Genomic DNA, 15,496 nt, shown 5'->3' with positions numbered 1-15,496 from the left:
TTACGTCTGTGAATAATTTTTACATAATTAGGATAATATTTTTTAGTCTACATCCGAATCATCTTTCTTATCTTTGTAGATCACCTCTATTTCGTAGACCATAGGTTTGATTGACCATTTGGCCCTTTCTTTAAATTCCATGTATTTTTTTGTACATGACTATCAATATTAAAGTTTTCTAAGTCAGAGAGTTGTAGAGAGATTTCTCATGGCTCAAAAAACGCTGAAGTTCACACTTCAGACTCTTCATAATTCATCATATGCTTTTCCTATGTATTAAATTTTAGAGAAAAACAATTTATGAAAGTTCAGTGGCATGTGGTACCTTTGCTAGATGAATCATCCTATTCATGCTCAATATATCCACCTTGGGTTTTGAACCATGCTTTCTATTTGGTGGTCTACCAAGAATAAACTGAAACCCCAATCATATCTGAAAGACATCATTCCTTATCATTATTTTGGGAATCAGCTCGCTGGTTTGAAGTGAAAGAAAAGGTGAAATCCTGGAAAGAAAAATCTTTGGATTGTGGTTTGAGTAATAAGAAAAAAATTTGGTATAGTTCGAAAATAATTCATTATATGGAGGATTTTTATTTGTTTAATAGGGGTTTGAGTTTTATTTAAATTTAATCTGAGTTTTTGTTATATCGGGGTATTGTATCATAGACTATCCAACAAATCTACCAAAAATTTTGAAGTCTGAAAGAAATTCTGATTGTTTTTGTTTTGAGATTTTATCTTTGGTCAAATAAAAAGTTTTAATTGTGTTATCGCAGCGTTTCTCAACCTATGGTCTGAAGGCAGACTTGATAAAATTCTTTGCTTCATTTATTTATAATTGATATTGGTAATATTCATATGGGTTCAAATAGAATTATACCAACATATTCAGGTTCATCATTTGGGAGAATGCAGGTAATGCTATCTTAAATATAAGGGGTATCACTAAATTTTTCCAAAAATTTCAATTATTGCTTAAAATGCAATTTGCTTGTTACTGCTAAAATTGCTGAAGGGGTGCAGAAATAAAGGGCTGCTACAAATCGCAGTTATCTGCAAATCTTAATGAACAGAAACGTATCGTATCTCACGAAAAAAAAATATACAAATGATCTGAGGACCATAATTCATTGAGAAAAATATGGTAAACTAGGACCTTAAATTATAATTTGTATAATACAGGACATTGTCTCAATTGTGATAAAAAAAAACACTGCCAAATGTAGTAACAATCACCAATTATAATCAAAATTGCGGAAAAAATATTAAACATGACAAATATGTAAGATGAATATGTTTTTTGCCATAATTATCATATTTTAATTTATATTATGAAAATTCTGTGTGTATTACAGCTTTAATAAGTACAAAGTAACTTAGTAATTAATTACTTTAACTTTAGTAATTACACATTCAAATAAGTATCGTTGAAAAAACCAGACAAATGTATGAATAAAATTCAGATCAATGAAAATTACAAGTATGTCCTGGAATAGGGACACAAGTGGCATGTCATATTGTTTCAGACATTTTACTGGTCTTTGTTTTCAGAAAGGTTGAGAAACACTGTATATGTACTGCTCTCCGAGACCGTCCATCCCTTTGGGAAAGAGCGCAAACCATCCCAAGATGGTCTCTCTGGGCGGTCATGTCTATATATGTGCTGCATATGCCATCCCGATTACCTTTCTGATGGAGATGTTGCTGGAATAGTTTAAATCCCTTCAGTCACAAAATTCAGTTATCATCGATGGAATTTTGCCTAGAAAAGTTTTTTAGCATCACATACAATGAAATAAAACTTGATGCCACTAAAAATTGCTTGAACATTTTTTCTAAGCATTTGCAATCATTTTTTAATGCTATGAGAAACGTAGTTCTTTTTCAAAGGAATTTTCACATACTCTGTCTTTTTCAGAAATGCATTTACAGACATTCAATGATTTGGATCTGGCAGGTGTCACAAAACATAAAAATGAAGAGCTGAAACTGTCAAACCAAAGTGGCGAACCAGGCATCCATTCAGTTACTTATGCTGCAGCGAATGGAAATTCTGCATTCAGAACTGTTCTTAATCCAGTTCCCGAGATGCATGGAGAACATATAATAACAGTTGATAAGTTCTCTAGAAATGAGGTGAATTGTATTTCTTTCCTGTTGATGATTTTCAAATGAAATGATTCATTCAATTTTATAATTGAGCTTAGTAGGTTGCTAAATCAATAAGCTTTTAATTGAGCTGATTTACCTACATGTGATACAGTGTATATGTGTACAGTGTTAATAAGCTTGTCTAGCATTGTAAATAAATATATTATGACCAGAATAACCTTTTAAACAAACTGTTGTATATTAAACCAATTTTCTGTTTCTGCTCACGTTCAATGGTTTTCAATGCGTTTTTTGTATTTTAATGTATTGTTTGCAAAATACTAAGTATTGAAGTAAAAAGCAGACCTGCCAACTCTCTGGAATCAATATAAATTTACCCCGATTTTAGCCACAAATTATAGATTTCCTCTCAATATTAGCGGGAAAATTACGAATGTTAACTGCCCGTGTGTCATTTTTGACATATGCTTTGCATGATGAAGAAGAAATTTGAGTTGCCAGATGATTGTGTATCTATGGCAGAAATCGTGCAGCACTTGTCTGACCCCATCCTGAGGAAATCTACAGATTTCTGGATTACAAAAGTTGGGTGCATGTAATAATTTGACCACTTGATTCTCATACTTTGATGTATTTTAACGTGGAAACTTGTTCTGTTATTTACAGCTGCATAAGATATTCCAACTGGCCAAAAAGTACAGGGATATGGTGAAATATAACGTGTCGCTAAGTCACATACTGAAGGTGAGTCATTCATTTATTTACTGTTTTGCTCATTTAATTTTTAATCTTATGAATTAAGTTTTGTGTTCACAAATTTTTTCTTTTGAAATGCAACAAAAAATTACTTCAAAAATTAGGAGGATGGAAAATGATCCTGGAAAATGTAAAATATTTAGCGAACATTTGAAAAATTCTTTGATGAGGGAAAACAGAATATCTCTAAAAAATTAAATTTTAAGGCCAAAATACATGGTTGTAATTGGTGGGGCGGGAGAGGGGGGGGGGCAACTGTCTTGGGTGGCAAAATTTAGGAGGGTGGTAGTTTTAGGTGGGAACATAGAACACTATTTTATAATTATTTAATTTAAGTTGTTGGGGTAGCAAACTAATGTTTGCCCCAGGCGGCAAAAATCCTAGTTACAGTCCTGGGTTAATACAGTAGAACCTGTCAGTTTCGACACGTCCGTATATTGGATTGTTTCCAATGAAGCCAATCATAATCTCATGACACAATGTCCATACTATGTGTCTCTATGTCTTGGACACACCTCCAACTTGGACAGAGTCTAGGGATTTTCAACCTTTCAGACATTGGTGCTAAATCGAAATTTTCCACGATGACCGCAGGCCGTCAATTTAAACTGAGTTATTTATAATTGTAAGGAAAATACACACACATACACTTTCAGTAAGTTTACTCATGTAATTTACAGCTGGCATTTTAATAGAAGGGGGCCAATGAGAGCCTTGAGTTAAAGAGCCGCAAAAATAATTGAAGACTTTTATTTATTCTGAAATTATTTATTTTATTAGTTACCAATTTTGATTAGTTCTAAAATCATTTTTTTCATCTATTCTGAAAAAAGTTTCTGATTAAAAATTAATTAATTAATTAATTCTGATTTGAAATCACTTCAAATGGTTCTGTAATTATTTATTTCAATAATTGTGAAACCATTTTCCTTCTTAATGTATTTTGAAATGATTTCTCTCTTTCAATAGTTATGCAATTACATAATTATACATTTTTCAATTGCGAAACAATTTCTATCACAAATTAAAAAAATCGTTCATTAATTCTGCAAAATTATTTCTTTCATTTATTCTGGAATTATTTCTTTCATTAGTTTTAGAATTATTTCTTTCATCAATTTTAGAATAGTCTGTCAATGTTTTCAACCATTTTTGGAAAATGATCGGCGGGCCATGAAAAATAGCTCTTAGGGCCACATGTTAAAGACCCCTATTTTGATGGAATTGTGGGTGTTCAACTTAGGGGTTTTACTGTACTTGTATTTTGAATTGCAAGTAGACTCTCTCTGTAATCTGACCATATGCTATTCCAGCCCATCGAATTTGACATTTTTAGGCAAGCTTCTTGCTGAGTGTAGAATGTAGAAAAACATGTCACTGCATGTCTGTAGAAATTTATATTATTTTTAGACATGTTTTTTCCTACTTCCAGCGATTTCTGTAATCCAGCACACCCTTGTCTGATATATGCCAGATTAGTGGGAGTTTACCGTATGGTTCTTTCATATCAGAAAAAGCCAGAGAAATTTTTTGAGTTTTGTTCTGGGAAACGATCAAACAGATTTTGTTGTAAACCCGATTTATAAAACATCAATTAATTTTTATTCTTATTAAATATTTGTCTATTTCAGGACAAAGTCATGGCTTTAATTTTTTATGAGGTGAGCACTCGCACCAGTTGCTCGTTTGCAGCTGCAATGCAGCGACTGGGTGGTGGTGTCATTTACATGAATGAATCATCATCATCTGTGAAAAAAGGGGAATCTCTGGAAGGTATCTATTACATGATACTTATTTTTCGATTGAACCAGTATTTATTGTTGGATGTTCTCTGTATTGGTAACTTATTTCTTATATCCTTCAAATATTTTAAAAAAATTATAATTGAATTTTTTTCTGCTCCATCTCTAAATTGCAGACTCCATTACTATGATGTCTGGTTATAGTGATGTTCTGGTGTTGAGGCATCCAAAGTCTGGAGCAGCCAAGGTTTGTACCTGTATTAGTTTGAATACACATTCGGGAAATAGCAATTATAGCTTTACTTTTCAACTACATTATTGAATTATTTTTACATCAGTTTAAAATCACTTGTGTTAATAGTTAGAAAAAAAAAAGAGCAAAATTTATAACTGTCAAAGTTGCGGTATAAAATGACAGTTTTTATATGATCCAATGCAGTGATTTCCTAAATTTTTTCAGTTCAGAACACATTTTGTGTATCAAATACAAAATGTGTTCCATTTAGAAGGCTATGTTTAGAAACAGGTAGCCATTTTCCATGGCTACCCATTTCTAAACATAGCTTTCCTAACAATTACAGAATTACTGGATTGGTCTAGCCGAAAAAAAAACAACAATTAAAATTCTCGAACAATTTATTTATAATATAGGAAATAACTATATGGTTTAACACTAGAAGGATCACACCAGTCATTCTGACAGTTTACAATCTTCTTATTCAAATTTTGTAATGAACCAGATTGTTTAGATTGCTGAAATTTCATGAGTTTTCCTAAAATTACTGAAACATTATACTGTCCAACTATCAACTTGAAAAAAAATGGGCTGATATATTTTTAGCTATACCTAAAAGGACCCTGACCTGCCAGTTTAACTGGCTATGTTCTAGACACTTTCATTGCATGCACAGCAAATATTCTTTTGAATCATGACCTCAAATTTCATCAAAAATAGATGCTCTCACTTTGACTAATTGAAAGCACTCTTACTGACCAACGAATAATGAAATAAAAATACTAGTCTGGCAAAAATGTAGCAATGCAAATCACTGTGAATCTTATCTCTAAGCTGTTGAAATGTGACCACTTAATGACTGTTTTACTTCACCAGTACTTGCTGAAAAACTGAAACGGAATAATATTACCCTGGTAGGTGTAGAATTACTTGGTCTGTAATAATATAAGATCAAAAAGAAATATTGTGAGAAGTTCGAAACACAAGGATCCTTTTACAAGAAAAAAAAATTGATAACACATAAAGAGAGACATTACATTGAGTTTTTTCTAGAGTGGAGAAAAAAGGAAAATATTCTTCAAAGTTCAGTGCATTAGGATGTTGGGATATATATATATATTCTTAAAGTGTGGAAAAATTTCCTGAAACCATTGAGTCTTACAACGAAACAAAGTGTGGTGTTGATGAGATGGCTAGAAAGCAATTCATTCGAGTATCACTTATTTGCCAGTGCACATTTTCTACAACATTCTACTCAACATCAATGAATGCTTGGTCGATTTGTGGAAAAAATGCATAAAACCAAAATTTACTTTTTGTTGAAATTAGCTGGAAAGCTTATAGAACCTTATTTTTTCAGAAATCAGAATTTTTTTTTTTTTTTTGCTAAGAATAATAACAATCATCACGGTATTAGGGAAAAGACGGCGTATGTCAGATTTTGCCATGGAATAATGTAACAAGTGGTACATTTCCACGGGGTACATCTGTAAGTAGAAATGGTATTTGTTATGTAATGGAGGTAATGAAAAATATAAAAAGTGTGATGTGCAAATGCAACTGTAGTGATAATGTTCAGAACATAAATATTTTTTACTGGTTATGCAGGAGAAGTTTTTTGAAATTTAAAATAAAATTGAATGTAATTTTATTTGAAAAAAATGTTATATTTCAAAATATTTTACTGCTTACCTACACTCACATGTACATTTAAACACTAAAATTTATGAAAATTTAAAGTATGTAGTTAAAACCAACCTTAGGTCAAATGTGAAATATTCTACCATTGAATTATTAAATCTACTTTATATAGAAAATCAAGTTGCAGCTTTCCTCCTCCTAATAGCCAATCAAATCATTCCAGTCACACTTCAACAGCATTGTGAGCCCCCAGGGCCAAGCAATGCAAAGGGGACCCTCTCACAAGTCTGTCACAGTTGATGTTAATTGCTATACAAGGTCCATAGCTTTCAACTTTGGAGAACGAGAATTAGGGATTTTTTTTTGTGTGGATCCAAATTGAGTACGAAAAAAAAAAATTATATATATAAAAGGGATGTTTGAGAAACATTGTAAATATTTTTTCTGTATGAGGCAAATATGACATCATGCAAGCCATCACGATTAGTGCCAAGTCACCAATCACCGTCAACCAGTATGTTAAATTACCTGTCATTACTACTCTCAAATCTTGCCAACAATAAAATCACCATTGACCCAAAATGAGACATACAGAATCAACGGAACATGTGGTCAGAGCTACAACTAGGGAGGAACAGACACATCTGTTGCCCCAGCGCTGGACTTGAGAGAGTGCAAAATTCACCCTTTAATTGTCATGAAAATTGAGATTCCTTAAAGGAATTATATAATGAATGGGGGGGGGGGGATATTTCGAATTTCTCTGAGACCAAGTACTGTACTTACTTAAATATAATTTTACTTATACTGAAATGTTTAGGTGCAGATTAGGCAAGGGGTAATATTACTGAGAAATATGAAGAATGTTCCTCTGCTGAGAGAAAAAAAAAAAGGTATTAAATTGAGGGGGCATATATGTTAGATTCTAGTAAATACAGTAATAATTTTTTCTTATTATTGAAAAAAAAAATTGGAGTGTGCATATTTCCTAACCTATGCATTTTTTTTTAACTTCCATTATCGCTTAGCTTGCTAGTAAAGTTTCCACCAAACCTGTTATAAATGGTGGCGATGGGACTGGAGAGCACCCAACGCAAGCTCTACTCGATGTTTTCACCATCAGGGAAGAACTTGGTTCTGTCAATAAACTCACGGTAGGAAGTTTTATATTATTTTATCTTTTTTTGTAGAGAATAAATCTAATCTCAATGTTTCATGATCATGCAATCTCACATGAAAATTTATACTTATTGTAATGTCTAATTATTATAATTTTTAAAAGATACGTTGAATTTGGAGAATGAGAGTATTCTATTATTTGGTTGGCACATATTGGTACTTCTGCTTTTATTTTTTCTGTGGCTGTCTTTGCTCAGTGTGGAGTTGATATTGGTACTTCTAGCTCTCAGGTGTACCACGCATGATCACGTCATTCTGATTTGGTTGTCAATTCAAATCAGTTGATAGGTACTGCAGTACCGTGCCCGAGTGGCATGTGTGGTAAGATGCTCGTCTACCATCGTGAAGGTTGTTGTCTGGGTCCCGGGTTCGAACCCAAGGAAGGATATCGATAAGATATTTTCCCTAACGAACTCGAGGCGACCACAGATAGACATCGCCTTCACTTCCAACCCATCTCACTAATGGCAGTAAATTGCAATATAGCGATATGGCCAGAGTTGGTGTTTGGTGGAGTAGGTACTGCAGTACCCTGTATATATATATTTGATGACAGTGAAGACACTGTTTTCATGAGCTCAATGTTTTGAGGATTAGTTTATAGAAACTTTTATAGTGATGACTTTTTATAGTTTCATAGTGATTTATGATTGAGGTTTATTATTTATAATTGTATAAAATGTGACCTTGTGTTGTGGTTAATCTAATAAATTTCCGGTTAAAACTCATCCTTCAAGAGCACTGCCTGAGATGTGAAGTGGGGTGTATTCGGTCATTCAAACATACATACATAAAAATATAATAGATGAATGAATTTGAATGTGAAACATTTTTGGTTGGATTTGAATTCTTCGAATACAAATACCACTACAGGCAAATTGCCTGATATGGCTGATACAAAGATGCCCATAAAAAAATATATGGATGCCAAATATAATTTTAATACAGCAACCCAATATATAATATAAAAATATAAAAACTGACATTAAAAATATAAAATTTTTAAAGCTGCTTACTTTGGAGCTGCTCCTACAACTTATTTCGAACAACAATTGAAACTATGTATATATAAACTTGAGAATAAAGTCAGGATGCATGAAAACACTGCTTGATGGATAGTTTGTTTGGCATGTCCAACACTTTTATGAAATTTTGTCACAAATGCCAATTTTTCTCTTACCGAAAACACGTTCTCTTTAGATGACCTGACATTCTTTGCATGTCAAGACAGAGCACAAACTTGAAGTAGCTTTCTGAAACCTAAAGATGCAGACAGTACAATGTTTCATGGTATTGGTGTACACCAATTGGCCACTGAAACCTTCCCAAGCACACTCTAAATGACTTTATGACCTCCTTTACTCAAAAAGAAACCAACTCCTTCTCTCCCTTATTTTGGATTGTGGTTTTAGGTGACAAGAAACAGAAAAGAAAATTAAGGACAGTTAGCAAAAAAATGTGTTGTATCAAGGTTTTATTCATTAAATAGGGGTTTGATCTTTATTTTCATCAGAATTCCAGAGAAAAATTCATTAAATTAGAGTTTGTTATATGGGGGTCTGACTGTATGTCAAAAATAACTAAATATATAATACACTGCCCACAAATTCTTTACAGTTTGATTACATTCTAATTTTAACTTATGTTTTTTGTAGATTACCCTGGTTGGTGATCTTAAGCATGGAAGAACTGCACATTCTTTGGCACGTCTGCTTACCCATTATGAAGTTCGCCTTTTCTATGTTTCTCCTTCGAATCTCAAGATGCCTGAATATCTGGTGAAGTATGTTCATTCCAAAGGAATTCAACAGGTTCGAAAATGCATTTTTTCCCCTCCCCCTCCTGTCAAGGTAGTGAAAGAATATATGTACAAGTATATACAGGGTGCATAGGAAAGTACCTTTATTCAGAGATAACTTGCGAACCATTGATCCTAGAAGCATACATTAAATTGGAAAAAGTATCTAAATAATGTGTAGACTTCAGATTTGTCATTCATATTGCAAGGGTTTGTATAGTTATTAAAATAGGAGAATTTACTTCTTATATGCACCCTGTCCTCAAAAAACCCAATTAAAAAATTGTTGCCCTGTCTCTCCTTCGCCCACAAAATATCCCATGTTTTTAAGTGCAATATTCGTTAACATATTTGATTTCAAAAATCGTTGAACATGAAGAAAAGAACAGCATATGAAGCATAAAATGAACTTGCCCATTATGTGCAGTTCTTTTCTTCATTTTCAGTGATTTCCAAATTCAAATATCTCATATATATATAAAAGCAGTTGCATGTGCAAAAAATCCAAAGAAAGCCGCCTTGGGAAAAAAAAAGCGGAGTTTTTAACGCAAATCAGTGAACATTTGGAGTTAATTGTTGCCAAGTTAAAACATAAAATAAGTATCGAGCTCAGGTAGACAAAAACTCATTTTTTGTCTATTGATATATTCAAATAATTTTCTTCTACTCATGGGGGGGGGGGCGTTTACCACAGTTGCTGATTGAACGTCTTGAGATGTTTCCATCCAGTTGCTCTTAATTCAACCGCTTAATTCATTTAAAAACTTCCAAGGCTCATATCTCCTTTATAAGGGAGGCTCCAGCTCAGGGTGGGGTTGAAGTTTGATGCCTCAAAGATCCCGGATCCCAATATATTGAAGACTTTAGTCTATGTATTAAGATTTTTTTTTTTTTTTTGTGTATTTGCCTTATTCGTTGGTGTCTTCTAAATATTCTTGGGCAAAGTGGATCAACTCTTCTATGTATTAAGACCCTTTCAATCCCTGTCAAGATCCCTTCAAACTGGAACTACTCGTGTTCGTAGGATGAACAATGAGACAAAATTAAACAAAACTCGTTCTTGGTGGAAGGAATTTTGAAAAATTCCAGCACCTCAGATTATCAAGAACCTTAAAGAGACTCAAATTATTGAGACTGTTCTGTAGTTGGAAAATGGCAATGAGAGAAGAAATAGTTATGAAATAGGCCATAAAACCAAAAAAGAAATTCAAGTATGTAAGCTGCAGCTCTATAACGGAGAATTTATGGTAGTTATAAAAACTTTGCGGATGTATGGATTGGTGATATTGAGCATGTCCTTCAGTATAAGTTATTTGCTAGAATGTTTTACTTATGATGAAACAATTTTTTTTTTATGTAGGTGGAGTTTTCATCCTTAGAAGAAGCCTTATTACATACTGATGTACTGTATATGACAAGGATCCAACGAGAGAGATTCGACAATGAAGAAGAGTACAAGAAGGTCTGTAAGCCAAAAGTCTGGAACATCACTTTAATCCTATATTCTTCTCATTAGTGATCATGTCACGTAATTTCTTTTTTCGTAAATTTTTTTGTTTTTAATGCATAATGTGCAATTGAGAGCAGTAGGTTACTTGTTAGGTGTTTTATTCTGGTGAGGCTATCAAAAGAACGAAATGAAATTCTAACTTTTTGGTTCTACCTTCAAATTGCTCCCATTACTCATAGATGATAAAATTGATCTACTGCTACTACTTAACCATACACGCACCTCATGTGCATTCCTCTATGGAATTTCTAATGAAATGGTACATGCCGAGATGTGTGTTCTGAGTTTATGTATGGCCTTAACGTATTTATGTTGTCAGAATAATACTCGTTTCTTGCTCTTACTTGTGCTGCTATTTGTCTTCTATATTTTGAAGTAAAGCTGGTAAACACTTGAATTTTCTGTGTTATGTAAGTATCTTGTTGTTGACCTGCATGCTCTCTGCAGAGTAAAAAATTGGTAAGCCACAGAATCACAATTAGTGGAAACAAAAGTTCCTCTTATGTGTATCTAGTGGTGGGATTTAAGTAATTCAGTGTTTCTCAAAGTGTGGATCACACTTCCCAGCCGAAAGCATTGCAGTAAGCTATCAACGTCGACAGTTGCCTATTTAGTGCTTTGAAGTAGTTTTTTTAGACTATTATGCGAAGTCACAGATAAATGTTATAGCAAGAGAGTCACGGGTAGAAAAAGTTTTAGAAACACCAGAGTTAACAACTACAGTCGATCCCACTTATAATGTTCCCACTTATAACATTTTCCCACATAGTACAACTTATTTTCGTGTGTGGTCTCTAAGTATATAATTCTCTTGTTTCCCATTTAAAGCGTTTCCCCACTTACAATGCTTTTTCATGACACTTCTGTGAAAAACTATAGGTGAGATCCACTGTATAGTTAGCAAATCAGCTGTTAAAATCTTTTCACTTGCCAACTTACTAGGCAGGGTGAGTCACTCACTTACTTAGTTACAGGTGTCAACATCTGGTTATGCTAAACTCAAAGAACAAGTTTGGTATTAGTTCCACCGAACTTGTGCACACCAGCTGAATCCCACCCCTGGGTGCACCTGCTTATTTTTCTAGTCTAAGGGTTAAAAACCAAATTAGTGTTAATCTCAGAAAGAAATGAAGGTGGACAATTCAAACTTTTAAAGAATGAGAGTCATGCAAAATTAATGTGTCTAACGTAGACTAATTTGAGAATTACAGATAAACGGGGTCGGACAACAAAGTTTCTGCTATACATAAAATTCTTTTTTCTCCTAGGCATGTGGCCATTATGTGGTGACTCCACAGGTGATGACCAAAGCAAAGAAGAAAATGATTGTCATGCATCCATTGCCAAGAGTTGATGAGATCAGGTCAGTATTATATTATTTGATTCTGAATTTAATTTTTACCTTTGTTTTATATACATCATATTTTCTTTTAAAAGCTTCCCAGCAATATAGCTATTAATTAATATACAAGGAGATTTTATAATTCCCCTTGCTGAACCTTTATTAGTAAGTTTTTAAGGCCATAGGTGGAGATAGACTTGAAAGTCGGGAGGGTGGGGGGGGGGCACAAGGAAGACATAGCTATAGCTGCCAAGTCTCCCAAATTTTATCTTCATCTCTCGACAAGTTCTTAAATCTCCCAAATTTTTACGAAAATCACAAAAAATCCCTAATTGTCCCTAAAAATTCTGTACTTCATTTAAAAAGAATCCCAGCTTTTTAATTTTTTGTGGGGCAAAAAGTCTTTTGCCTCTTTTTTTCCCTTTCGAAATGTCATGCGTCGTAAATGGGGGAATTGTAGGAAATTCCTTATTTTAAGGAAGTTTTACAAACCCTCTGATGGTAACAAGAAAAGTTGTTTGTCTTATCGTGCAGGGAAATAGCTTAGCAGCCGATAGTCCTGGATAATAATTAAAGGTTATAGTGACATGCATGCAGTCAAAATTTCCTCTTTTGTTAAGAGTAAGCAAGTAACGTACGTGCAATAACAAAACATATGAATATCGGTAAGCAAAAAAAATATTTTATCAATTTTAAAGATACTTATACCGATGAATTTCCTTTCATCAAACGTTCCAGAAAAAGGCAGACTTTTTCTTTTTGTACAAGCTGTGTTGTGTTAAGGATGTAAACATCGGCCATGGTGGAAAGATTGCCATCATCACCCATGTGAAATCAAAAAAACATCAAGCATCACAAAAAGTCAGTGTTCTTCAAAAATTGACGCTTTTTCCCTTCATCTTCCGATGATTTTGGAGTCATTCGCGCAGAATGTTTGTTCACATCGTTTCTGATTGAACACAATATATAAATATTTTAAATCACAATTGAAGTTTTGGCCTCCAATTTCACTTGTTTTTTGCTTAGGAATTTTATTCCAGAGGGTTTAACTTCCATGTGTGGAAAATCCCTATTTTATTTGGGAAAATCCCTTTTGTATTTATTAGGGAGTGGTTTTACTATAAAATATGGGTCCATGCGAAAATCTCCTGAATTTTCATTTTCAAAAGTTGGCAGCTATGTGGAGATAATCTCAATTCATATATACACATATACGTTAGATCAGTCAACTCCACCTTTGACGCTGGGGAGAGGGTACCCACACCTATCTCCGCCCATGCCAGAGGCATACTCCAAATTAGAAAAAAGTTTACAGGTAACATATAGAACTTGAATACGGCATTCATGTTGCAAGGGGCTGCATAGTTATTAAAATGCAAAAATTAACTTTTTATACAGGCACCCTGTCGCCACAAACCCAACTAGAAAGTTGTAGCCTTGTGTCCTCTCCTGATACGAACAAAAAAAATTCTATGTTTCTAAGTGCAATATTTGCTGAGATATTTGAATTGAAAATTGGAGAAAAAAATTGGAAGAAACAGCAAAAACTAACAGATACTTCTTTCCCTTATTTAAGCTGTCCTTTCCCAACTTCCTCCAATTTTTTAATTCAAATATTTCAGTGAATATTGCACTTAGAAATGTGGAATTTTATTTGCTGGCTGCAAGAAAGACTTTGGAACAACTTTCTAATAGGGTTTTGTGAACAAGGTGTCCATATTAAAATGTTGACTTTTTTGTTTTAATAACTATACAACACCCCCTGTGCAACATGAATGACATATCTGAGGTCTATACTTTATTTGGATGCTTTTCCTAATTGGAGATATGCCTCTAGGATGGATGGTTTGTCAGTCATGGGTTGTAAAGGGAATTATGGAATCAACTTGTGTAACAATGATTAATTAAAATATATATATATATATATATATTATTTGAAGTGTGTTTAGAAAGTAAGTACCGATTTGGTGCAAAAACTGAAAGTAAAATATTCTATATAAGCACTTGCTACATCAGAAATTAAATTATCAATTCTCTCCTCATAGAGCAGTGCTGTCAGTGTTTGAGGTTGCCCCCCCCCCCCCTCAAAAAATTGTGTATTGTGATGGAAATCTCTAGGAGGACACCAGTGATACAGGCCTCTTCCAACGTAATTTGGCAGTACCCTTATATGAGCATAGATGTGACACATTTAAATCTTTTATCACCTGGTCATTTGAGAGACAGGTTAGGTCATGTGTATCTGTTGCTTCTACTGATTGTTCTCTATGTGTCGACTGGTCTAAACAGGGCTTCAGTAGTTATATTTTTGCTGTTAGAGTGATGGAAAGCAAAACACAACTTTTTGGCATCATCAAAACTCAAACAAGACATAGGGATAAGTTGTTGCCTCAAAGCTGCAAAATCACTGCCCAGACTGGCGCCACCTCTTATTCCTCCACATGTAGAAATTCTGGCTGGTCAGCACTTTGATGTGACAAAGATGATGTGTATCACCTGTTATTACAGGGTTCCTAGTGACTTAGAAAGTAAAGGCAAATCTGGAAAAGTTAGAAATAAAAATTGGTCAAGGAAAATGTAAAATATTTGGCAAAAGTCAGGAAAATGTGCAAATATTTGATAAAAGTCATGGGAAAGTTCTTGTGAAAGGAAAGAAAACAAACTCGAGAACGAAAATTTTTAATTTAAAAGGTTGAGATTTTGGATTATATTTTTTTTGTTCTGAAGTTTTAGTCAGGGTTTCGCAGATTTTGCTAAAACCAAGTGTTATCACTGCTCTATGAAGGGTTATTAACCTTTCTCACATTTGTGACCAAAAATCATCAAAAAGATTACCTTCGTGACCTGTGGGAGAGTTTGTCTTTTGAAATTAGTGGAACCAGTGATGCAATAAGTGCATTTATAACAGGACTGTAAGTGTATTTGTATGACCCATGTCGGAAGTCCCTGAGAATCAAGTTTGAGTCATCAGCCATAGCTCAAAATCCCTGCCACTGTAGTGGTCACCAAAGTGATCTGCATCGTGAGGTGGTCAGCTGAAGTTTGTTTTCTGTGTTTTTCAACTTCGAGAGCGAATGCAAGCCAATCTCCCTGTTGTAAAGTCTTGTCACAGAGAGCAGCAGACTTACAACGGTACACTTAACAATCATTACCTTTTGCTTACAATTTGAAATATAGA

General features: G+C 33.8%; 1 protein-coding gene across 4 annotated transcripts in view; it reads left to right on the top strand.

The window, feature by feature from the left end:
- r (carbamoyl-phosphate synthetase 2, aspartate transcarbamylase, and dihydroorotase rudimentary) overlaps positions 1-15,496 on the top strand; it is a 64,411-nt gene that overhangs the window by 47,160 nt on the left and 1,755 nt on the right. For all 4 annotated transcript variants that reach the window (XM_089234879.1, XM_089234876.1, XM_089234878.1 and 1 more), the window contains 8 exons: positions 1,922-2,139; positions 2,782-2,859; positions 4,503-4,644; positions 4,790-4,860; positions 7,518-7,643; positions 9,324-9,479; positions 10,827-10,928; positions 12,245-12,339. In XM_089234879.1, the coding sequence (XP_089091005.1) occupies positions 1,922-2,139; positions 2,782-2,859; positions 4,503-4,644; positions 4,790-4,860; positions 7,518-7,643; positions 9,324-9,479; positions 10,827-10,928; positions 12,245-12,339 (988 nt within the window). The remainder of the gene's footprint in view (positions 1-1,921; positions 2,140-2,781; positions 2,860-4,502; positions 4,645-4,789; positions 4,861-7,517; positions 7,644-9,323; positions 9,480-10,826; positions 10,929-12,244; positions 12,340-15,496) is intronic.

The sequence above is a fragment of the Pholcus phalangioides genome, unplaced genomic scaffold (genome assembly GCF_987345545.1).
Source record: "Pholcus phalangioides strain wild (caught in Gottingen) unplaced genomic scaffold, Ppha-v1.0 ptg000008l_1, whole genome shotgun sequence".
NCBI classification, from domain to species: domain Eukaryota; kingdom Metazoa; phylum Arthropoda; class Arachnida; order Araneae; family Pholcidae; genus Pholcus; species Pholcus phalangioides.
The sequence above is the reverse complement of the archived record's forward strand: the minus strand, read 5'-3'. Positions and strand labels throughout refer to the sequence as shown.